General features: G+C 42.8%; 1 protein-coding gene across 3 annotated transcripts in view; it reads left to right on the top strand.

The window, feature by feature from the left end:
• CPN1 (carboxypeptidase N subunit 1) overlaps window positions 1-7,550 on the top strand; it is a 35,101-nt gene extending 27,551 nt beyond the window's left edge. The window contains exons 7-9 of one of the 3 annotated variants that reach the window (XM_070780640.1): window positions 1,495-1,594; window positions 3,937-4,055; window positions 7,273-7,550. In XM_070780640.1, coding sequence (XP_070636741.1) covers window positions 1,495-1,594; window positions 3,937-4,055; window positions 7,273-7,431 — 378 coding nt within the window. In that variant the 3' untranslated portion in view covers window positions 7,432-7,550. The remainder of the gene's footprint in view (window positions 1-1,494; window positions 1,595-3,936; window positions 4,056-7,272) is intronic. The other 2 variants (XM_070780642.1, XM_070780641.1) reach the window with 2 other exon arrangements.
• The last annotated feature ends 17,647 nt before the right edge of the window (window positions 7,551-25,197 follow it).

Here is a 25,197-nt window from a genome sequence, read left to right as displayed (position 1 = left end):
TGCTTACAGAAAGGGAAGTGTTTTCTGATGGTAGGCAAGGTATTTTGAATGACTCAGGTCTGACTTTTGCTCTGACTCAATACACTAGATCTCAGCTTTTCTACCAGTGAAATTAATTCATTCCACTTTGTTGAGCACAGCTATCTGTCAGAGACTGTACTCTGTGCTGAGGATTAAGAGTAAGCAAATATATATCTCTGCATGCATGCAGCTCATATTCCAGTAAGGAGAGGCAGACGATAAATAAAATAATTTGTAACACGTTAAATGCAAAATGCTATGAAGAAGGCCTTACAGAGAAAGTAACATTTAAACAGACTTACAGGAGGTAAGGGAGTAAATGGTTCAGAAATCTAGGGGAAAGGGGGCTCCCTGATGAAGTCATAGTAGCAAATGCAAGGCCAACAGTAAGCAGATGAAAATGCTCAGAATCGCTGGAGAAATGTAAATCAAAGCCACAGTGAAATACCACCTCACACTCATTAAGATGGCTGCTATAAAAAGACAAATTTAAAAACAATGATGGAAAATAGCAAGTGTTGTGAAGAAATTAGAACACTGGTGCAGTGTTGGTGGGAATGTAAAATGGTGTAGCCACTATGAAAAAACAATGTGGTGGTTCCTGAAAAAAAATTAAAAACAGAGCCGCCATATGATCCTGCAAAACCAATTCAGGGTATATATCCAGAAGAACTAAAAGCAGGATCTCAAAGAGTTATTTGTACACCTGTATTCAGAGCAGCATTGTTCACAGTAGCCAAAAGGTGAGAGCAACCCAGTGTCCACTGGTGGATAAAAGGACAAACAAAATGTGGTATAGACACACAGTGGACACACAGCCTTAAGGGAGAAGGAAATTCTGCCATGTGCTGCAGTGTGGATGAACCTAGAGGACATTATGCTAGGTGAAATGAGCAAGTCACAAAAAAACAGCAATTTTATTTATATGAGGTATGAAGAGTAGTCACATTCATAGAGGTAGAAAGGAGATTGCTGCTGCTGCTAAGTCGCTTCAGTCGTGTCCGACTCTGTGCAACCCCATAGACGGCAGCCCACCAGGCTCCCCCGTCCCTGGGATTCTCCAGGCAAGAACACTGGAGTGGGTTGCCGTTTCCTTCTCCAATGCATGAAAGTGAAAAGTGAAAGTGAAGTCGCTCAGTCGTGTCCAACTCTTAGCGCCCCCATGGACTGTGGCCCACCAGGCTCCTCCATCCATGGGATTTTCCAGGCAAGAGTGCTAGAGTGGGGTGCCATTGCCTTCTCTGGGAAAGGAGATTAGTGACACGATTTGACTTAGATTTTAACAGGATCAATCTGACTGCTGTTTTGAGATTACTGGGAATTGTGGTGAGAACAGAAAGACCAATCAAGAATCTGTTACCATAATCTTTGTGAATATCAAGTGCAGTAGCACATGGGGAAGGGCTTCGAGGACTCTCAAACATGGCACAAATGTTCTGTGAGCATCACTGTACACTATAAACTTTCCTACAGGTCCACCAGGGCATCAAGGGAATGGTGAGGGATGAGAATTATAATAATCTTGCGGATGCTGTCATTTCTGTCGGTGGGATTAATCATGATGTCACTTCGGGTAGGTGGCCACTGCTTTGTGAGGTGAGAAGGGAGCCTTTACTGCTTCACTGTCTTCAGCATAGTCAGGAAGCCAGTTTGTAAGCCAGTGAGACCAGCAGGGATGTCAAGGACATGGGAGGTAGAGGGATTGGAGGAAGGAAGGATAACAGGATTGAGGACAGGAATTAAGAGACAGGGCCAGGAAGATGCAAATGTGAACATCTCTCTCAGCATTCAGGAGTCACTGCCTCATACTTTGTTAGGAGTGTTTTCTGGGATTGAGGTTATTAATAGCTCTCATACTGATGTGAAATGGGATAGAAAAGAAAAGGACTGTAAAACTGGTGTTTAGTCTTGACCCCAAGCCAGGCATTTCGCTACAGCTCTGTTTAGGAAAACGTTGGTAAGACGTATTCCATAGTAGGCTCCCTGAGGGCAAGATTGATGGTGGGAGCAGGTCTTGTGGAACCAACTTGAAACCTAGAATGGTACAGACTATCTCACAGCACAATGGTATTGCAAACTGCCCCAGCCCAGTTTGATCAGGCCCAACTCTTAGGGGTTTGGTGGTGTTTGGTTGGTTTTTCATGTAGAGCAGTAGCTTCCAGTGGCTAGGGGCAGGTGAGATTTGCCTGCCTCCCCCAATCTTGATACCAGCATGGCTCAGCCACATTTCACCATGTAACTGTACCAAGCAGGCACCTTACAGCTCAATCTGTTTAAACTGGATGAAATCTAAATTTTAAGGAGATAACTTACATTCTTTAAGGTGCTCCTGACACCTCTTCCATGAACAGTTCATTCAAGGCAAAGGCAACAACATTCTAAAGGCAGAATTCTGTAGACTCATAGTCAAGCATCAGATACCAGATCCTTCCAGTCCAGTGACTGGACCCAGGACTGTTTAGGGAACCACACTCTGACACCCCCAAGAGCTTCAGGGCTTGTTAGATTCTTATATCCTATTCACGCAAGGGTGGGAAATGTCTCATTCTAGTCAATCAACATATGTTGAACTCCACGAATTTCAGCAATAAGAACCCACTTCTAACACACAGGATGCTAAATTGATAAATTACTCATTTCACTACTGGAAGAGCTCATTGCTAATGTTCATTATGCTACTTAGCAAAGCATCTAGTGTTGCTAAAAGATAAAGATAGCTGAAGCCATTGTAATAGCTGCATCTGGAATTAGGCCTTTCTGGTACAGTGGTAGCTAACCACTCCTAGTTGGAGCCTCTAATTAAAGAAAATGACAGTCCCTAGGATATAACAAAGTATCCAGTGTATGCATTATAACACACTGCTTTTACTAAGGAATTTTAAAGTAAATTATAGACGTTATAGGTGGCAGAGACTTCTTCATTATTTATCTCTCATTCTTAATTGCATTTATTATGTCAGTTCTTCATTGCTATTACAATAAAAAGAATTTTAAAGGCACAGACATAATTTATTCTAAAGAGATATAAAGTCATTAGCTAAAATACTACATCCCTGTCTTGAGAAACAGGCTTTCTTTTCAGTTTTATTTTCCCCTTTTGATGGTGATGGAAGAAATATTAGAAATAAGATTCTCAAAATCAGATATTTAGGTCATTTAGTCCAGCCCTCCCACTCAATACAAAATTACATACAAGAGAGGAAGGCTCAGGTGGGAAGGGATATATATATATATTTATAATTATTATTGATTTGTGTTGATGTATGGCAGAGACAACCAAAACATTGTAAAGCAATTATTCTCCAATTAAAAAAAAATTACACTTATACAACACCACTGAGATCGGGTTGTTTGAATCATGTCCACTGGTACAGGTTGCGCACTGCACAACTGTGTAGCTTTTCTAGAGCCCCTCATTCCATTCAGCCTGCTCACACTTTCAAAAGGCAGTTCATTCCTTTTTTGGTAACTTATATTTTGTCAAATTTTTACTTCTGTCCTCATTCTTATTTCTTTAATGTAGACATCGTTTCTTCACAATGACTTTTCAGACATTGAAACAAAGGTCTCATGTCATCTCTTTACCAGGAAAAACATTCATAAATCTTTCAACCTTTCTCCTAGTGACCCTTCAGTGGACATGAGTTTGTTTTCAAATGCATGCAGGATCTAAAATTAAACATAGTACTCTCACTGCAGAGCACAGTGAAAATTCTACTTCCTGGGAGCTGAGGCCCATGATCTTAAAATGTTATGACAGCCTATGATTGTTTTAGATCTTTACCAGTTTCATCATGCTGTTTAAAAAAATTAAGCTTGTGGTCAGCTAAACCCCTCAGATTGTTTCTCATATCAAAGCCTCATCTGGGGCAGATTTCTCATCAGTGGACTGAGTTATATCCTTGTAACTTTTAGGTGCCCATGGCGATTACTTCCGGCTGCTGCTTCCGGGTACCTACACGGTCACTGCCACAGCACCTGGGTTCGACCCAGAGACCGTGAGTGTGACCGTGGGTCCTGCGGAACCCAAGCTGGTAAGTTAGGCTGACCTCTACAGAGCACTGTAAAGCTCGCGTAAGCAGAGTTACAAATAGTCAATTGTGTAGTTCTAACCTCTGCCAAGCTTCCCTCTTTCACCACCTAAGAAAAGCAAAATTAGTGCTCCCATATGCTAATTTTTCTCCTATCATTCTTGTGTTACATCCTTCCCCATTTCTTTTGGTTTTTCCTTTTCCTTCTCTTTAACGTAGCATTGTGATTAAAGCACTGCCAGATTCTAAATCCAGCTCACTTGTCTGCAGACCTTGGACAAATTACCTGATTGCTCTCATCCTCAGTTTCTTCCTCTGTTAACTGGTGATAATAATGCCTCTTTCACAAGAGGTTAAAATGAGAAAGTGCACATAAAACATTTGGTACAGCGACTTACACGTAGAAAGTGCTCAACAAACCCCAGAGACCTTGTCCCGATACACAGGCTTACCGTCTTCTCCGTCATCAGTAAGGACCACCACCAGATGGCACTCTGCCCCCTTCTGGTGCCCATGTGCCCAGATAGCGTTGCTTTCCACTCACCTTGGTGCTTTTCAATGTTCAACTCTGCAAAAGGCTTTCTTTTATAGACAGGATGAGAAGTGAAAAACTTTTTTGATCTATAGCCTGGGCCTTTTTATCTTTGGTCGTTTTGGATTGGGATCTCAGAGCCAAAGAAACTCAAAGATCATGGAGACTAATCCTCAGGTTTCTCAAACAAAGGAAAAGTAACGAGGCCGTCCTGGTTAATGAGCATCTATGGACCTTTCCCTCATGTCAGGTTATCCCTTGGGCCCCCTCACTCTGTCCTATTCCTTCTCTATACATCCTGAGAACTTAGCAGACCTTTCTTCCCTTTCCCTGTTAACTCAACGCAGTCAAATATCTTGCCTTTTCAAATAGTTATAGGTACTATTCTTTGAATAGCTACTGTGTGTCAGACATTACCTTTCCAGAATCATCTCATTTAACCTTCATAACAACCCTGTATATAAACCCATTTGTGGCTGAGGAAGCTGAAGCTCAAAGAACAGGAGTAACTTGTCCAGTACCCCATGGTGAGTAAGTGGGAGCCAGGAGTCCAGCCTCTGCGGGGCTTTCAGGGCAGCTTTCTCAGCCAGCCTGTTACATGGCCTTGTGCTGAGCTCAGCACCTGTGTTCGTAACCTCTTTTTTTTTTTTTTAGTAGGGGAGACTTTTTTTTTTTCCTTTTTTTTAAAAAATTTTTTAACTTTACAATATTGTATTGGTTTTGCCATATATCAACATGAATCTGCCACAGGTATATACGTGTTCCTCATCCTGAACCCTCCTCCCTCCTCCCTCCCCATACCATCCCTCTGGGTCGTCCCAGTGCACCAGCCCCAAGCATCCAGTATCGTGCATAGAACCTGGACTGGCAACTCGTTTCATATATGATATTATACATGTTTCAATGCCATTCTCCCAAATCATCCCACCCTCTCCCTCTCCCACAGAGTCCAAAAGACTGTTCCATACATCAGTGTCTCTTTTGCTGTCTCGTATACAGGGCTATTGTTACCATCTTTCTAAATTCCATATATATGTGTAACCTCTTTTTTAACATAGGAATCACAGTAAAGAGCTCTTTAAAGACTTTGAAATTCCTTTGAAATTTCTAGACAGCTCCCGCTTTCCCCTGTCCTAGTCCCTCCACTCCCTTCTTCTGCAGGATATAAATGACTTCTACTTGCAGATGCGCAAAGCAGAGAGTAGCTCTTCCCTGGCAGCCTGATAACCTGCTCCCGATTTCCCAGTCGGTGCACCCTCTCCCTTTTTCCTTGTTATCCCCCTGCTCCTCATCTACCCTAAAATCAAATGACTTAGGCAGCTGCTTACAGAAGTCTTGCACTATGTGTAAGTCTATTCAATTGCAAATTCAAACAAGGACAAATCCTCTTGAGTAACAAATTAGGCTTCAAAAGATCTTACCTCCTTTCTCATATAGGCTTTAAATGAATTGATATAACCCATCATTGTATCACGTATAACTCAGAGGGGGAAAAGTTTATCTTTTGGATACATTTCTCAGGTACAGTCACAACTAAGAATCCACTTACTGATCCCAGTTGAGTCCCTTTCCCGTTCTAAAGCAGAGATCTACTTGGTTGAAAGAAAAGAAAAAAAGATCATTTACTAGAGGGTTTTTGTGCTACAATTAAAACTCTTTAAAGTGTCTCCAAGAGTCCAGTGTTTTCCCTGTGGCTTCCCTCACTGCCGTCCAGATGTCCCACGCTTTTCATTTCCTCTGTCCTCGCCTCATTTTGTTGTCTCTCTCTCTCTCCCCCCACTTTCCTTTCCTTGATCCTTATATTGACACTATATATAAGAAATAGTACTGATACAGTACAATTGGCTCTGATTTCTCCGGCTTTGGGAGAACTAGCTGGCTGTGGGTTTTTTCCCAAAGGGGCAAGAAGTAACCCCATGAAGAGGTCTGTCTGTCACATGTTTTCCAACTCCCTGCTGGCTTTAGCAGCTCAGCCTATTCCCAGGGCCTGAGAGCCAAGGATGCCTCCAGGGAGTGTGGTTAGAACACGGCGCCCCACCCTCGCCTTTCCCTTCCTGGGCAGGAGCTCTAGGGCTTCTGCACAGCCCACAGATCCCACACTTGTCAGTCAGAAGCATTGTCACCTCTGTGTGCACGGCCAGAAGGAAGGTTTCAGCGTACTGCTGGGAACAGTGCATTAGTGCGTGAGGACACTGAGAATTTAAGAATCCATACTAACAATCTGTATCGTCTCTATTTCCAAACAATTAGGTTTGGAAGGTTTAGCGCTGAAGGTCTGAGGCATTCTTTGGCTTGCCTGAGCACAGTACCTGTGACTCATGCAGTCCGCTTACAGGTGATGACTGTGGCACCACGAATCTTAACTCTTGTTTTGAACAGCAGTATTGGCAAAAATCATGCCTTGAGTGTAGATATTTTTTTTCTATTACATATAAAATAAATGTACGTTAAGTTCATCCAGATACACCCTGTGTATTATCAGTTATGATGCGCCATTTTGGGGGAAATATGAGCCGAGCCTGTATGACACCACCCACACTGGTTGCTGTGATATTCTCCTCAGTTCCTTGTCCTCAGGACCTGGAACCATGGTAAAGCAGGGTCCAAACTGGTCTTCCCCCAATTTCAGTTCTAGGAAATGGAAAACTGATTTCTGTGCTCTCATAGCTTCTTTTTTTTTTTTTCCAGGTTAATTTCCAACTCAAAAGAAGCACCCCTCAAGCAGCCCCTAAGAGGAAAATTCCCAACTCAGGGCATAGAGGCAGAGTCTTACCAAAGAAAGTGCAGCCCCGGGCAGCTAGGAAAAAAGAAACGATGATGAAGCAACCCCAGAGAGGCCCTGCCTGACATCCGCAGTGCCGGGGGCAATGCTTTGGAAAGTCTTTGTTCCTGCTCTCCCACCAGAAGAAGCATTCTTTCTATTTTATTATCTGAGACATATTTAAATATAAACATATTCAGAACAATTCAGAATGGTTTCCATCTGTTCCAGGGGTAAACCCTCTGATGCAGTCATACATACATGTAAATGATGTTCATTCAGATTTTCCATTTCTGGGGATATGGTTTATGTCCAGAAGGCTCTGTGCCAATCCACACTGCATCCACAGACTGGTTCTGGCTGGTTAATCACTCTCCCTCTAGAGTCTAGCACAAAGCCTGCAACACAGTAAGTACCCAATGAAGGTTTCTGGATGAATGGCTGAAAGGATGAGATGATCCATCGTTGATGTTTTTCCCACAGCAAGACCAGGTAGCCCATTCTGAAATCCTAGAGGACCGTTTCAACAAGAGCCAATAATTTATTTTTTTAAAAATATTACTGCTTTTTAAAAATAATTTTTACTTATTCATTTTTGGATGCGCTGGGTCTTCGTTGCTGTGCGGAGTTTTCTCTGGGTGTGGTGAGCGGGGGCTACTCTTGATTGCAGTGCGCAGACTTCTCATTGCCGTGGCTTCTCTAGTTATGGAGCACAGGCTCTAGGCGCCTGGGCTTAGTGGTTGTGGCCCGCGGGCTTCCCAGACCAAGGATGGAACCTGTGTCCTCTGCATTGGCAGTTAGATTCGTATCCACTGGACCATCAGGGAAGCCTGAGCCAATAGTTTCTTATTAACTAAAGGATTTCACATACAAGCACCTAATCCTTCTGCTACCTATTTTCATACACAAGCATTTTAAACAATATGCATCTTTCGAACATTTTCTGGGTAATAGAGATGCCCCTGTGGAATGATTGTGTCCTGACCCTGTTTCAGGAATACACAGTACTCCCCACCCTCTGAGTTCCCCAGAATTTAGTACAGAACTTTTGTACTAAAAGTGTTATGAAGCAAAATAGACGTCACTGAAGGTTTTAAAGGAATGTGCAATCTTTCATCATAAAAGTTCATAACCCCCCACTGGGCATGTTCGGGTTTCCTAATTTCCCTTTCCCCAGGGCTTAGAGGGGGAGTTTACCCATCATCACCCATTTCAGGGCTCAGCCCCAATGAAACAGGGCAGGCTCCGTTACCCTCCACACTTGCTCCACCTCTCCCCACCTTGTCATCCTCCACCAATGGTTCCTCAGCCTCTCCCAAGCCCAGACCTTTCCCAACATTGAGCAGTTTAGCTGTTCTCAGCAAGTATTCTCATGTCCACCAGAAAACAGGAGGTGCTCTCTCTGTGACAATCCACCCTCTGCAGGAGATCATTCAAGATTAGGATGAACACATGATTTATTTTTGTTACCTGAGCAATCTCTCAATCTGTGGTCAAATGGGAGACAGAAAAAAATGTATCTTTTCCCATTTAAAACGGAAATTCTCTCCTCAGGTGATATTTTCTTTCTTCCCAATTTTAATCCCATATCCCTTGGTTCCCTTCTTATGGTTATAAAGAGGGAACTACTTGAGAGGGCTCTTTTCAATTCAGTAAGACTGTGCCTGAGGTTGCCGTATGCACTTGAGTTTTCCAGACTGTCTGAACATCGCTTACTTTGATTTCAGCTTCCTTTATACACAGTCATTTAGCAAAGCTGATGTTTGCAGAGCACGGTCACAGTGCTTTCCCTGGCTGAACAGTATACTTTTATTTATTCATTCATTCATGCAGGGGACATTTATTGAGTCCTTGCTCTTAATAAATGCTGAGAATACAAAGAGAAATAAGATACAGCGCATGATCTCAGGGCTGTTGTGACCTAGTTGGGAAGACAAATAGGTCATTACACTGCCTTGTGATAATTGCTATGATTAAGTGAACTCTGACGTGGGGGACAGGGAACCTGTGGGAAGGGCCCTGGCATAATCTTGGGAAGATCAGGAAAGTCATATTGGAATTGGTAAAGTCTAGGGTGAGATGTAACAAGGTCAGATAAAGAGGCATTGATGGGGGCAGGGGGAGGGGGTAGCGAAAGATAGGGAGCCAGAGTTAGGCTGAGGGGACTGCAATTACCAAGGTCTGGAGGCACGAGAGAGGGGGCCAGAGGGGGCCCTTCAGGGAACTGTGAGAGATTCAGCACCGGGGAGCAAGTGAGGTGCCCAGAAGGTCAGTGGAGTAGAGAGAGACCAGAATGTGCAGGACCTCTGAACCACATTTACAGAGTTCAGACTTAGAACAAGCAGCCGCTGAAGGGTTCTACTGAGGGGAGAGGCAGAATCAGATCTAGAGCCTTCACCCTGGCTATAGCCTGACAAGCTGGCTGGAGCAGCGGCAAGGCTGAGTCACCGCAGAGACTGCTGAGAGCCAGGTGAGAAGGTGACCGGGTGGGGCAGCGGGGGTGGGGACCACCGGGCCACTCCTGACTGAGCCAGAGGCTTCCTGTCAGCCCTCACGGCTTCCCTGACCTCTTCAAGACTTGCACCCTTCTCATTCAGGCCCTCCTGGCCTGCCATCCTGAGGATTTTAAGCACTAAAGAAGATGGCATGTTTTCAACCAAACCTTAAAGGCTATGCTGAGTAAAATTCACTCAAGCTGGAGGTGATAATACAGACAGAATATTATATGGAAAATACAGGGTCTGGCCATGACTGTATAAAATTTTCTCATATGTGGAAGAAGGATGTGAAATCAGAGCTAATGGGGGAGAGAGGCAGAATTCAGAGGACATGAAGAAACATCCTCCATCTTTGAGTCCAGCACTTCTGGAGAGTATCCTTTCTATTTGATATCTAGGATCTTATTTTAAATCTTCCTCACAAAATGCCAGCCTAGATAGATAATGTTTCCCAAGGAAAGAATACTGTAATTAAGGGCATGGATTTTGAACTCTGACAGACCTGGGTTTAATCCTAGCTCTGCTCCTTATTTGCTGCATGACCTTGAACGAGTAACTTATCGTCTCTGATCATGGTTACTCACCTGGAAAAAAAAAATGGAGATAATATCAACTTCACCTGGAGTTAAAGGTGATACTCTCATAGATCAGTAGGGAGGAGAAGGCAGCTTCTGCCCTGGACTCTCCTTGGAGGATTGTAACTCATCAGCTTGGTTGATTGTCATCCAGTGAGGCTTACAGGGGTATCAAGGACTTAGAGGTGCAAAGGCGAGTTTGGAAGTGAGGCAGGTCCTAAGGGGCTGAGTCAAGTCTGTTCTTTCTTTCTTGTTTAAAAATCTCATGTGCTGGAAGTCTTTAGTGTTCCTTATTCCTCCTAGCACTTTTCCTTCCAAATTGAAGACTCTTGACACAGTGATCCTCCTCATGTGACTAGGAGGGGAATTTCCAATTTTAGGGCAGGATGATACCTAATGACTGTTGGAGCTGGTACTGGTGCCCCAAGAAGATCCTGCTCTGGTAAGCTGTGACTCCCTTGTCTTTCCTTTTAGCCTGCCCGGTATATATAAATACAGCAAGCATATTTGTTGAGTGAATGGGCTTTCTCCTGTTGCAGAGAGCAGGGGCTACTCTCTAGATGTACATGGGCTTCTCATTGCAGTGGCTTCTCCTGTTGCTGAGCACAGGCTCTAGGGCATGTGGGCTTCAAGAGTTGCTGCACATGGACTCAGTAGTTGCAGCTCAAGGCTCCAGAGTGCAGGCTCCGTGGTTGTAGCATGTGCTTAGTTGGCTTGTGGCATGTGGGATCTTCCCAGACGAGGGATTGAACTGGTGTCTCCTGCACTGCAAGGCAGATTCTTAACCACTGGACCACCAGGGAAGCCATTGAACATCCGTTTTAAAAATTATTATTGTAAACCATGATAGGCAGAATTCTAAATTGAGTCCCCATGATCTCAGCCCTTGTCAAAACCCTCCCCTTACAGGTGGGATGGGCCTTGTGACCAAGATATCACTTCATGACTTATGTTCCACTATATGGCCCAGGTTCGATTCCTGAATCAGGATGATCCTCTGGAGAAGGAAATGGCAACCTACTCTAGTATTCGTGCCTGGAGAATCCCATGGACAGAGGAGCCTGGTGTGCTACAGTCCATGGGATCGCAAAGAGTTGGATATGACTGAAGTGACTTAGGACAGGTATGGCAAGAGGATTTAGGACAGATATGGCAAGAGGAATTTGCAAATGTAATCAGGATTCAAAACCAGCCAGTTCTGAGTTAATCAAAGGGGAGATTATCTTGGGTGGACCTGACCTTTTCAGACCAGCCTTTTACTATCCGGGAGTTTCTCTCCCAGGCCTGGGAGGAAGAAAACAGACAGCTGGGTTGTGAATTGCACATGAAAAGAGGCAGCCCGTAGGGATTGAGAGTGGTATAGGCTAACAGCTAGCAAGAAAATGGGGACACAGTCATATACCACGAGGAAATGGGTCATGCCAACAATCTGAATGAGCTCAGGCCCATACTTGGGTATAGTCTTGAGAGATGGGAGCAGAGAATCCAGTTCAACCACGTCCAGACCCCTGACCAATAGAAGCTGGGGATAATGCATTCATGCTATTTGAAGCCTCTATGTTTGTGCTAATCCCCAGTAGTCCAGTGGTAAAGAATCTGCCTGCCAGTGCAGGAGGTGCAGGAGACACGGGTTCAATCCCTGGGTTGGGAAGTTCCTATGGAGGAGAAAATGGTAACCCACTCCAGTATTCTTGCCTGAAAAATACCATGGACAGAGGACCCTGGTGGTTTGTAGTCCATGGGGTCACAAAGAGTCAGATGCGACTAAACACAATAGAAAGTTATTAGTAATATATAAACTGTCTTGAAGTGCTTTGTAAATTAGGATATAAACCAATAAAACAACAATAATCAATTGTGTTCACCCTACTGAATGGTAGGGCTGCCAGTACCTCCACCTCATATGAATGTATGTGGAAACCAGCACAGGAAAAAACAAAAACATACAGCTCTTTTTAAATAAGAGGGCTAGTATAGGCAACTTCACCCATTTTCTCTCTCTCTAAAGAATACATGTCTCTGACAGCAGGGAATTTATCCTTTGGATAACTGTAGTTTCTGGCTTCAAATAGTCCCCATCATTTGCACCAAATTGCTTGTTACTGGGTTATGGAGATGCACCACTGGCACAAATACTAAAGCAAGAAAAATGTAAAGCACGTCCAAAGACTCTGTAGACAGAATGGTTCCTTAAATGCTTTAAATGGAGGCTCTCCTGCCCGTCCCAAAGGACCAGTGTGTAACATCCCAAGTTCTTCTGTGCACCTTCAGGACATTTTTGGAGAAAAAGTGAGAGCAGGAGCCATCTTAAATAGCCAAAAGTAATTTCTTACAGTTTGAAATTTTATTCTAACAAGATATAACCCCAGTAGAGCAATGCCATGGGGTCACAAAGAGTCGGGCACGACTTAGTGAACTGAACTGAGAACGATCTCAAGTTTTTAATCTGTGAAAGACCAAAGACAAGATTTGAGAGCAGCTCATTTATTAATTCATTCATCTCACAGATAATTGAATCCCATTTATGAATTGAACGCTGTGTTATCTGTGTTAAGAGCAGAGAAACAGTGTAAACCAGAAAGACATGGTTTCTACCTATTTGGAGTTTAAAGATTTGAAAGAGAGACAAAGAACAAAGTAAGTTCACAAACAAATACATAAAAAGAATTAGGAGCTGAGAACTGGTGCTGAGAGAGAAAATGCTAGAAGGATCTATTTGAAATAGGATGGTTTGGGAAGACTTCTCTGAAAAGTTGACTTTGGGGCTGAGATATAAAGGATAAGAAAAAGGAAAAGCTTACAAAGAATAGGAATAAAAAGTATAGGCAGAAAGAATAGCAAGGCCAAGGACCCTGCAGCCAACCAGAGCCTGGGTGGTTCTAGCAACTGCATCTCCTGGGTCTAAGGGGTGTGTGTGTGTGTGTGTGTGTGTGCAGCTGCATCTCCTGGGTCTAAGGTATGTGTGTGTGTGTGTGATCTAACATGCTAGAGGCTTAACCTTGCATAGGTCTACGACTCAGCATAGCATCCAAACCACGTTGAATCTAGTCATAAGTGAGCTAGTAAGAGTCACTTTTTCCATGGCCAGAGAAAATACCCCTAATAAGACCAGTCATCTCAAAAACAAGATTGAGAAAGTGGGATAGACTGGCTTGGTTCAAATGTGCCATCAGGATGAGAAAAGTCAAAGTTCACGGGTCTGGAGCATCATCTTCACCTATGTGCTACCATGATTTGTCTAATACACACACTCCCATCAACACTCCCTCATGCCTGCCTCCTGCCTAGCTTATTACTTCACTTCGACACTAACTTCATTCTGGCTATTAAACCATGAGTAAACATTCCCTCTGGACAAATGCCTACGCAAGCATCCATTCTCTCCCTCCTCCCAGAAGTTAAATTTCACTATGTATAAAGGTTTTTTTCTCTCACTTTCTCTTATTCCTCCCTTCTGTGCTTACTGTTCGTCCCCACGCCCCTTCCCCTCATGAATCTTTCCTTCTTCTACCTTCATTCTCTTCATTTCCCACAACTTCCCTGCACTTTTGCCCTCACCCCATCAAGGGCCCTGCTGCACATGGTATGTGGCTTCACCTGGTGCAGGAACCAATATTAAAAAAAAAAAATGTATTATCAATGAAATTTCTCTCATTTTGCTGCTGCTGCTGCTGCTAAGTCACTTCAGTCGTGTCCGACCCCATAGACGGCAGCCCACCAGGCTCCCCCATCCCCGGGATTTTCCAGGTAAGAACACTGGAGTGGGTTGCCATTTCCTTCTCCAATGCATAAAAGTGAAAAGTGAAAGTGAAGTCGAGTCCAACTCTTCGCAATCCCATGGGCTGCAGCCCACCAGGCTCCTCCGTCCATGGAATTTTCCAGGCAGTACTCTTGGGAACAGTAAACATTTTATCTCAGACTGGCACTTCTGAACCAGTAGTTTAAAGATAGGATTGTTAGTGGTTCAGATAACTAAAAATTTATAAAAAGGGTTTTTCAGACACAGTTGGAACCAGGTGCCCCAGTTATTAGGTTGGAATCTTTCTCCACTTCTTGATTTCATTACTTTTGGTGGTGACTTTCTACTCACACAAATTCTCCCCATGTGGGACTAGATGATCAATAGTGGCTTCAAGTTTGTATTTTGTCAGTCTAGCAACAAACTATTGATTCTTGCGCCTGGCTCTCAAGAGCACAAATTGGGTGACATGTCTGTCCCTAAAACCAGCATGATGAGTCTGGTCAGTCTGGGATTATATGACCACTCACAGAAGGTGCAGAGTGAGGATGGGAAACTAGTGTAGATGAGTTGGTTCCCGGTTTTTTTGTTTGTTTGTTTTAAAAAACACTGTTACCAAATAAAAGAGAATGGATGGTTATAGACAAAAACAACAAAAGAACATTATAATTTTATTAAAGTCAAGCATCATTTTAATTTTACTGTGTCTCTTAAGTCAAGTGAATTCAGTCATTCAACAAACATTTATTAGATACACCTATGTGCCAGGCACTTTGCTAGGCAATAGGATACAAAGATAAATCCACTAGTCTCTGCCTTCAGTGAACTTAGCTTATGTGAGGAGAGGGAGAGCAGACACTTTTTTATAATAGTCTGTGAAGCGATTGGGCTTCCTGGGTGTCTCAGTAAAGAATCTGCCTGTCATTGCAGGAGCTGAAGGAAACGTGGGTTCAATCCCTGGGTTGGGAAGATCCCCTGGAGAAGGAAATGGCAACCCACTCCAGCATTCTTGCCTGAAAAATCCCATGGACAGAGGAGCCTGGGGGACTACAGTTCAGAGGGTCGAAAAGAGTTGGACACAACTGAGCACAGCACAGCGTTAGCTCTTAAGCAGGTAAAACATTCCTAGACTGTGTTAAAGAAGCACAGTGTCACATCAAAAGAGCACAGTTCCACCAGGCCATACAAGAGTCCGTCTTCCTCTGGAGTGTGATGTATAGTTCCCAGCATATTTTCAGGAAGGACTTTGAAGGTCATGACATCACTAAGCCTCGTGGACACAGGAAGATAAAGTTTTGCCAGGAGAAGAAAAACATGGCTGGTTCAAAGCAAAGTTCTGAAATTGTCTGAGTGGTGAGCCCACATGGCACAGTGGAAAGACTTTGAAACTGGCAGATGGTGGTTTGAAACCTAACTTTGTCCTTTACAAGCTCTGTTATCTTGGTAAGTCAGGTATTCCCCAAAATATGGGTAAAGAATCACAAATATGGATAAAGGATCACTCTAGATATTCTTTAGGATGATTCAAGTGATGCAGGACCAATTTTGCTTGATGCTCCAACCAAGCAATAAGTAACTTAGTGAAAAAGTTATTCTCTTAACGATTTATTTAGATCTTTCTGAATATATCAAGGAGAAAGTCTCTATTGGGTTCTAACTTTCTTGTTGTTCATTAGCTAAGTTGTATCAGACTCTCTGACCCCATGGACTACAGCACCAGGTTTCCCTGTCCTTCACCATCTCCCAGAGTTTGCTCAAACTCATGTCCAGTGAGTTGGTGATGCCATCCAACCATCTCATCCTCTGTTGCCCCTTCTCCTCCTGCCTTCAGTCTTTCCCAGCATCAGGGTCTTTTCCAGTGAATCGGCTCTTCCCATCAGGTGGCCAAAGTATTGGAGCTTCAGCATCAGTCCTTCCAATGAATATTCAGGGTTGCTTTTCTTTAGGATTGACTGGTTTGATCTCCTTACCGTTCAAAGAAGTCTCGAGTCTTCTCCAACACCACAATATGAAAACATCAGTTCTTCAGAACTCAGCCTTCTATTTGTCCAGCTGTCACATTCGTACATAACTGGAAAAACTATTGCTTTGACTATAGGGACTTTTGTTGGCAAAGTGATGTCTCTGCTTTTTAATATGCTGTCTAGGTTTGTGGTAGCTTTTCTTCCCAGGAGCAAGAGTCATGGCTGTAGTCACCGTCCACAGTGATTTTGGAGCCAGAGAAAATAAAATCTGTCACTGTTTCCACTTTTTCCCCATCTGTTTGCCATGAAGTGATGGGACTGGATGCTATGATTTTAGTTTTTTGAATGTTGACTTTTCAGCCAGTTTTTTCACTCTCCTCTTTTGCCCTCATCAAGAGGCTCTTTAGTTCCTCTTAGCTTTCTATCATTAGAGTGGTACCATCCACATATCTGAGGTTGTTGATATTTCTCCTAGCAATCTTGATTTTTAGCTTTGGATTCTTCCAGCCTGGCATTTCACATGATGTACCCTGCATATAAATTAAATAAGCAGGGTGACAATATACAGCCTTGACGTACTCCCTTCCCAATTTGGAACCAATCTGTTGTCCCATGTCTGGGTCTAACAGTTGCTTCTTGACTTGCATACAGGTTTATCAGGAGGCAGGTAAGGTGGTTTGCTTTCTAACATTGGCTGTTTTCATGTTTTAACAAGAGGAGAGTAGCCCTCAAGCTCAGAATTAGAATTTAATAACCATTTTGTTTTCAATGTATTTGTTTTGAAGATTATTGCCTATTAATTGCAATCTATATACTGGTTTTGCATTTATGGGAGTGGTACAAGTCTTTCCTTAAAAAACAAGGTGAGTAAATTTAAGTAAACATATTTTAGGACTTCCCTGGTGGTCTAGTACTTAAGACTTGGTGCCATGGTAGGAGGCATGGGTTTGATCCCTAGTTGGAGAACTAGGATCCTGTATGCTGGGCAGCAGGGCCAAAAAAATTAAATTAAATTAAAAAAAAATAAAAATATTTTAAAAATTTAGGAAGGTGATATCCATTTAGTCAAGAATTATTGTGATGGTTTTCTGAGAGTGAATTATATGAAGTGTGGAAAGCACGAGGCCAGCTGTTTAGCCCCAGAGAGCCTCAGTTCCTCATTTATAAGCTAAAGATAACAATTACTTGTCTGGTTGTTGACATGATATGTGCTAAGAATAAACCACCAATATTATTTGGAGAAGAAAATGATGACCTTGATTATCTTTCTTCATTAAGGTAGACAAATTGGGAAAGAAAATAAAGATGGTTTGTGAATTATTTTTAAAGAATTATTAATTCTATTCAAATGGGAACCAGGTTCTATTTCTCAGTATAACATTTTTTCTGATTAATAAAAGAAAAAAATGATATATGGGAAGTTCTTAACATAAGGTCAGGTCCCAATGAACATTTACTATAAACTTGTGTTTAGTATTTCAGCTTCCCCTTTCTTTCCTTCCCCTACCTCCTTCCAGATTCTCAACTATCTTCTTTCTTTCTTATCTCCTATGAAAATAAGAAGAGATCTGATAGTGTCACTTAAATACATACATATATACGTATGTGTGTGTGTGTGTGTTTAATTAAAAGAATTATTTTTGGCTGCACTGGGTCTTTGTCACTTTGCTCAGACCTCCTCTATCTAGTTGTAGCAAGCTGGGGCCACTCTGTGTTATGGTGTGTGGGCTTCTCATTGTCGTGGCTTCTCTTATTGCAGAGCATGGGCTCTAGGCACATGGGCTTCAGTCGCTGTGGCTCCTGGGCTCTGGAGCACCAACTTAGTAGTTATGGTGCACGGGCTTGGTAGTTGTTCCAAAGCATGTGGAATCTTCCCAGACCAGGGATCGAACCTGCATTGGCAGGCAGGTTCTTACCTATTGCACCGTGAGTGATGTCCTCACTTAAATATATTTTGATGGATACACAAGAGAATGATTATTTTCCAAAGTATTATCTGGACATTAGCATTTTAAGATAGATTTTTTTGCTAGTTTGATTTTTACTTCTAATTATGAAAGGATTTCCTCTTCCTCACTAAACCAATTTCAAGCTTCTGCAAGCAGATAGGAAGAGAAAGAGTCCCCTAGGAAACACTATATCAATATATAAGAGTAACTCTTAGGATAAACACGATACGGTCCTTTGTTTGAATTCAGAACTTCCTTACAGAGTCTTTCTAGAAAGAACAAAATAGGAATCGGCTTTACTTTTGCCAACTGTGGTCTGTTCCTAAATGGAACTAAATGACCTCCATTATCTTCATCTAGGAGCTGGTCTTGCGTCAGTGCAAGTCCACTAGACAGATACCCTTCCTCAAAAATCGCCCTGGACTCCTCCCCAAGAGAGCCAGATTTCCCCCACCCTTCCCTCCTCCACCCAACAGGAGTCCTCTCCTTTCTGTTCCAGTGCATTCTGGCACCATTTTGACAAATAGTTATTAGTGTCTCCAAGTGCTATTTCTTCCTTCTCTGATATAAAAGGCTAAACCAGTGCCTTGTATATTCTACTACTAAATTGCTCCAGAGGGAAGCCACGGGGAATGGCTTTGATTTGTGGCCAGCCATGGAAACTGTTAGTGATGTAGTTCATTATAACAGTGATGGACACTTAAGTGTGTCCTGACAGAGTGGGTTTAGGTTCAGACATGGGATCAAAGGATGACATGCCTAAGTAGTTTTGATCAATGTGGTTAGTCAAAATTTACAGGAATTGATTTTGGTTTATTGAGGATTATCTAGGAAAAAAATTAAACTCTTCTGTTTTAGTATTCTACAGGTGGATATTGCCATTATTGTTAACATAGAGGTTCCACATGCATTATCTCTTTAGATCCTTTTAATTTCAGTCTCTTTAATCGAGGACATTTTATTATGTATCAGTACACTGACTTAAAATGAAGTTCAAACTCCTTACCACGGCCCATCAGGCCCAGGAGACCTTCACTCCTGTTTGTTTTGTAATTTCATCTCATAATACTTGATTTCTTTCTCACTCAGGCTTCTCTTCTGTTCTGAAACTGATCAAATTGTTTTCCACTTTAGGGCTTTGAACCTTCAGTTCCTCCTGCTGCAAAGACACTTCCTCAGCTCTTTGCATAGCTGGTTCTTTCTCATCATTTTGGTCACAAGTAAAGGTTACATCCGTAGAGACTTTCCTGACCACCAACCACTATATTCAAAGAAAGTTTTCACTTCTTACTTTGGCCCTCATCAGACCAGATCCTCATCTAAACCGCAGAACACACCACAGTTCTCAGTTCACAGTTCTTCTTTCTCAGTTCTCTCAAGGACCAGGTATAACTTGTGCCATTCCCCTGTAAAGGAGAGAGATCAATTCATTATATACAATGGATGCCTAGGGCATTAGGGTTCAATTCTCTATGGTCTAATTTATCACATCATCTGGTTTATTTCTCTCACAGCATTCACCGTACCCTGTAATTGTTTGGCTTACCATTTGTTTAATGATTTATTGTCTGTTACCTTACTCTTCATATTCTTAATGATCACCTTACTCTTCTTATTCTTACTGAGATGGGAATACCAGGCCACATTACTTCCCTCCTGAGAAACCTGTATGCAGGACAAGAAGCAACAGTTAGAACTGGACATGGAACAACGGACTGGTTCAAAATTGGGAAAGGAGTATGTCAAGGCTGTATATTGTCACCCTGCTTATTTAACTTATATGTAGAGTATAGCATGCGAAATGCATGCCTGGATGAAGTACAAGGTGGAATTGAGATTGCTGGGAGAAATATCAACAACCTCAGATAAACAACCTTTAAACCACTCTAATGGCAGAAAGTGAAGAAGAATTAAAGAGCCTCTTGATGAAGGTGAAAGAGGAGAGTGAAAAAGTTGGCTTAAAACAAAGATCATGGCATCCAATCCTATCACTTCATGGCAAATAGATGGGGGAAATGTGGAAACAGTGTCAGATTTTATTTTCTTTGGCTCCACAATCACTGTGGATAGTGACTACAGCCACAAAATTAATAGATGCTTGCTCCTTGAAAGTATAGCTATAACAACCTAGACAGTGTATTAAAAAGCAGAGACATCACTTTGCCAACAAAGGTCCTTATAGTCAAAGCTATGGTTTTACCAGTAGTCATGTAAAGATGTGAGAGTTGGACTATAAAGAAGGCTGAGCGCCGAAGAATTGATTGTTTCAAACTGTGGTACTGGAGAAGACTCTTGAGAGTCCCTTGGCAGCACGGAGATCAAACCAGTTAATACTGAACGAAATCAACCCTGAATATCCATTGGAAGGACTGGTGCTGAAGCTGAAGTTTCAATACTTTGGCCACCTGATGCAAAGAGCTGACTCATTGGAAAAGCCCCTGATGCTGGGAAAGATTGAGGGCAAGAAGAGAAGAGGTCAACAGGAGATGAGATGGTTGGATGGCATCACTGACTCAATGGATATCAGTTTGAGCAAATTCTGGGAGATAGTGAAGGACAGGGAAGCTTGGCATGTTATAGTTCATGGGGTCGCAAAGAGTCGGAGAGGACTTAGCAACTGAACAACAACCTTTCTCTAAAATGTGGACATGAGGGCAGGGAGTTTATCGGTTGTCTTTGTTAGGCTGAATCAAAAACATCTAGCATAATGCCTATTGCATTGCAAATGTTGTGTTATAAATCTTTGTTGATGAGTTATTGTTTTGCCTTTGATGATTAGAATCTTTACAATGTCCTAGGGCAGTGCTTCTTAACCTTTAGGGTATTCACTAAACTCAACATTCAGAAAACTAAGATCATGGCATCTGCTCCCATCACTTCATGGCAAATAGATGGGGAAAGAGTGGAAACAGTGATAGATTTTATTTTGGGGGGATCCAAAATCACTGCAGTTGGTGACTGGAGCCATGAAATTAGAAAAATGCTTGCTCCTTGGAAGAAAAGTTATGACCAACCTAGACAGCATACTAAAAACAGAGACATTACTTTGCCAACAAGGTCCGTCTAGTCAAAGGTATGGTTTTTTTCCAGTAGTCATATATGGATGTGAGAGTTGGACTATAAAGAAAGCTGAGTGCCAAAGCTGATGCTTTTGAACTGTGGTGTTGGAGAAGACTCTTGAGAGTCCCTTGGACTGCAAGGAGATCCAACCAGTCCATTCTGAAGGAGATCAGTCCTGGGATTTCTTTGGAAGGACTGATGCTAAAGCTGAAACTCCAGTACTTCGGCCACCTCATGCAAAGAGTTGACTCATTGGAAAAGACTGATGCTGGGAGGGATTGGGGGCAAGAGGAGAAGGGGATGACAGAGGATGAGATGGCTGGATGGCATCAGTGACTCGATGGACATAAGTCTCAGTGAACTTCAGGAGTTGGTGATGGACAGGGAGGCCTGGCATGCTGCAGTCCATGGGGTCACAAAGAGTCGGACACGACTGAGCAACTGAACTGAACTCACTAAACCTCCAGAGGTTTTAGATTCAGTTATCAGATCATTCTGAAACTGACTCAGGTAAAAGAAACAGGTTCCAGGTGAGTTGTGTGTACATTTAGACATCCAAAGTTGTTTTCTTTTTAAGATAAAGTGCTTCATTTTAATTTCATCTTGATTTCATATAGGATAATTTAAAAAAAACTTTATTGGAGTATAGTTGGTTTACAATGTTGCTTTAGCTTCAGGTATACAGCAAAGTGGGACAGTTATACGTGTAGGTATATTGACTCTTTTTCAGATTATTTTCCCATGTAGACCATTACGGAGTATTGAGTAGAGTTCCCTGTCCTATACAGTGGGTCCTTATTAGTTATCTACTTTATGTGTAGTAGTGTCTGTAGGTCAATCCCAATCTCTCAATTTATCCCTCCCCCTTCATATGACATACTTGATTCTGTCCAAAAACCAGTAGAAAAGCACATCCCCAAAACTCAAACAAAATTGTGGTTAGCTAAATAGGAATAGTATCTTCAGAAATAAAGCCAGGGGATTTGTGATGTTAATTACTTATTTTTGAGAGAAGAAAAGTTACTGTTTTACAGGCAAATGACACATTTGCTAAGTTTTGTCAAAATCCAAGATATTGATATGGTAGAAAGTTTTCTGCCCACAGTGTGCACATGCATCAAAAAGCAAAGATGGAAAACCGTATGGTAGTTCTTCACAAAATGAAGCATAGAATTATCATGTGACCCAGTCATTCCATTTCTGGGCATATTCACAAAGGAACTGAGTGAAGGGATTCAAACAGATAGTTGTACACCCACGTCCACAGCACCATTTTTCATAATGGCTGAAAGGTGGAAGCAAATGTTGGATGGAGAACATCCATTGACAGATGAATGTGCAAACAAAATGTGGTATATACATACAAGGGAATATTATTCCACCTTAAAAAGGAAGGAAATTCTGACATACGCTATGGCATGGATGAAACTTGAGGACCTATACAAAGTGAAATAAGTCGATCACAAAAGACAAACACTGGAAATTCCCTGGCAGTGCAATGGTTAGGACTCTGGGCTTTCACTGCCAAGGACCTGGGTTCAATCCCTGGTGTGGCAAAAACAAATAACTCAAAAGATAAACACTGTATGATTCGACTTACAACAGGTACCTGAAGTAGTCAGATTAATAGAGACAGAAGGCGGAATGGTGGTAGCCAGGAGCTGAGGAGAGAGAGGAAGTGTTGGTGTTTGATGAATACAGTTTCAGTTTGGGAAGATGAAAAGTTCTAGAGATGGATGTAGGTGATGTAATGTGAATGTACTTAATGTCACAGAAACGTACACTCAAAAATGTTTAAAATGATCGACTTTATGTTACATATCAATAACCTCAGATATGCAGATGACACCACCCTTATGGCAGAAAGTGAAGAAGAACTAAAGAGCCTCTTGATGAAAGTGAAAGAGGAGAGTGAAAAAGTTGGCTTAAAGCTCAACATTCAGAAAACTAAGATCATGGCATCCGGTTCCATCACTTCATGGCAAATAGATGGGGAAACAGTGGAAACAGTGTCAGACTTTATTTTTCTGGGCTCCAAAATCACTGCAGATGGTGATTGCAGCCATGAAATTAAAAGACGCTTGGAAGGAAAGTTATGACCAACCTAGACAGCATATTAAAAAGCAGAGACATTACTTTGCCAACAAAGGTTCGTCTAGTCAAGGCTATGGTTTTTCCAGTGGTCATGTATGGATGTGAGAGTTGGACTCTACAGAAAGCTGAGCACTGAAAAATTGATGCTTTTGAACTGTGGTGTTGGAGAAGACTCTTGAGAGTCCCTTGGACTGCAAGGAGATCCAACCAGTCCATCCTAAAGGAGATCAGTCCTGGGTGTTTATTGGAATGACTGATGTTGAAGCTGAAACTCCAATACTTTGGCCACCTGATGCAAAGAGCTGACTCATTGGAAAAGACCCTGATGCTGGGAAAGATTGAAGGCAGGAGGAGAATGGGACGACAGAGGATGAGATGGTTGGATGGCATCACAGACTCGATGGACATGGGTTTGGGTGGACTCTGGGAGTTGGTGATGGACAGGGAGGCCTGGTGTGCTACGGTTCATGGGTTCGCAAAGAGTCGGATACGACTGAACAACTGAACTGAATTGACTAATGTTACATATATTTTAACAAGCACACACAAGTAATAGAAAGGAGAAACAATATCTGATGAGAATTTTGAAATATAGATCTTCTCCACTTACAGTGGGATGTCCAGACAAACCCATGGTAATTTGAAAATATCCTAAGTCCAAAATGCATTTAATACAACTAACATACCCAACATCAGAGCCTGACCTACCTTTAACGTGCTCAGAACACTCACATTAATCTACTCTGTAGACTGTAGCCCGCTAGGCTCCTCTGGACAGAGGTCCATGGGATTTTCCAGGCAAGAATACTGGAGTGGGTTGCCATTTCCTTCTGCAGGGGATCTTCCCAACTCAGGAAATGAAGGCAGGTCTCCTGCACTGCAGGCAGATTTTTTACTGAGCCACCAGGGAACATTAACCTACAGTTGGGCAAAATCGTCAAACACAAAGCCTATTTTACAATAATGTATTGGATATCTCATATAATTTATTGAATAGTGTATTTTGAAAGTGAAACCCAGAATTGTTTATGAGTACAGAATGGTTGAAAGCGTATTGGTGGCTTGCCCTCCTTATCTTGTGGTTGACTGGGAGCAGGCTTACTGTCGCTCTCAGCATCAGGAGTGTCCTAGAGCAAATCGCCCGCCCAGGAAAGGATTGAAATTGAAAATCCTACTATGGTTTCTACTGAATGCCTACCGTTTTCTCATCATCATAAAGTGGAAAAATCTTAAGTCCAACAATTTTAAGTGGGGGCTATCTGTAGAGGTTTATCTGTTATGTGTTCACAGTGATAGACTTGTTGCAGCTTCTTGAGCATCTCCCAGATAGATCCCAGGAACCAAGCACAGAAATTCAAGCAAGAAGCCAAGCAGTGTGACTTTATGGCCATTAACACACAAAGAAAATCCTGTGAGGATTCACGAACGAGTTAAAAGCGTGCTCGCAGCCCTGCCTAGTTCTGCATTCTGTCACTCCTTACTCTCAAATTCTCGACGATATACTGAGAGAAGTTCCTCAGAAAAAAAAACAGGCCGAAGGGAACGCCAAGCATTTGTGACGTGATTAAGGGAACTACCTCGGAGCAACATAGAGGACCGAACCGTAGACAGGAATTGAATCGGCCTTCTCTAAATGGAACTCCCCCCGACCCACCTCCCGCCCCACCCCCTGCCCCAGGTTGGATGGGGTGTGTGGCGGGTGAGGGATCAGCAAGGGAGGAAAGGAACTTTCAACCAGAGAGAGCTGCACGTAGAACTGAACGCGCCACGGGGAGCTGACATTCGAGCTGTCCCAGCAGGGTCGGCGCCGCGCGGCGGGCTGCCTCAGTTTCCCCGGGTAGAGGTTCTGGAGCACCACCCCCTCTGACGTCACGGGGCGGGGCGTCTGGGGGCTAGAGCGCGGGGCTGGCCCTGAGTGGGTGGGCGCGCCGGGACGATGCGTGGCGCCCCCGGGCAGCGCGGTCCCGGCGAGG

The sequence above is a fragment of the Bos indicus genome, chromosome 26 (assembly GCF_029378745.1).
Source record: "Bos indicus isolate NIAB-ARS_2022 breed Sahiwal x Tharparkar chromosome 26, NIAB-ARS_B.indTharparkar_mat_pri_1.0, whole genome shotgun sequence".
In the NCBI taxonomy this organism is placed as follows: domain Eukaryota; kingdom Metazoa; phylum Chordata; class Mammalia; order Artiodactyla; family Bovidae; genus Bos; species Bos indicus.
The sequence above is the reverse complement of the archived record's forward strand: the minus strand, read 5'-3'. Positions and strand labels throughout refer to the sequence as shown.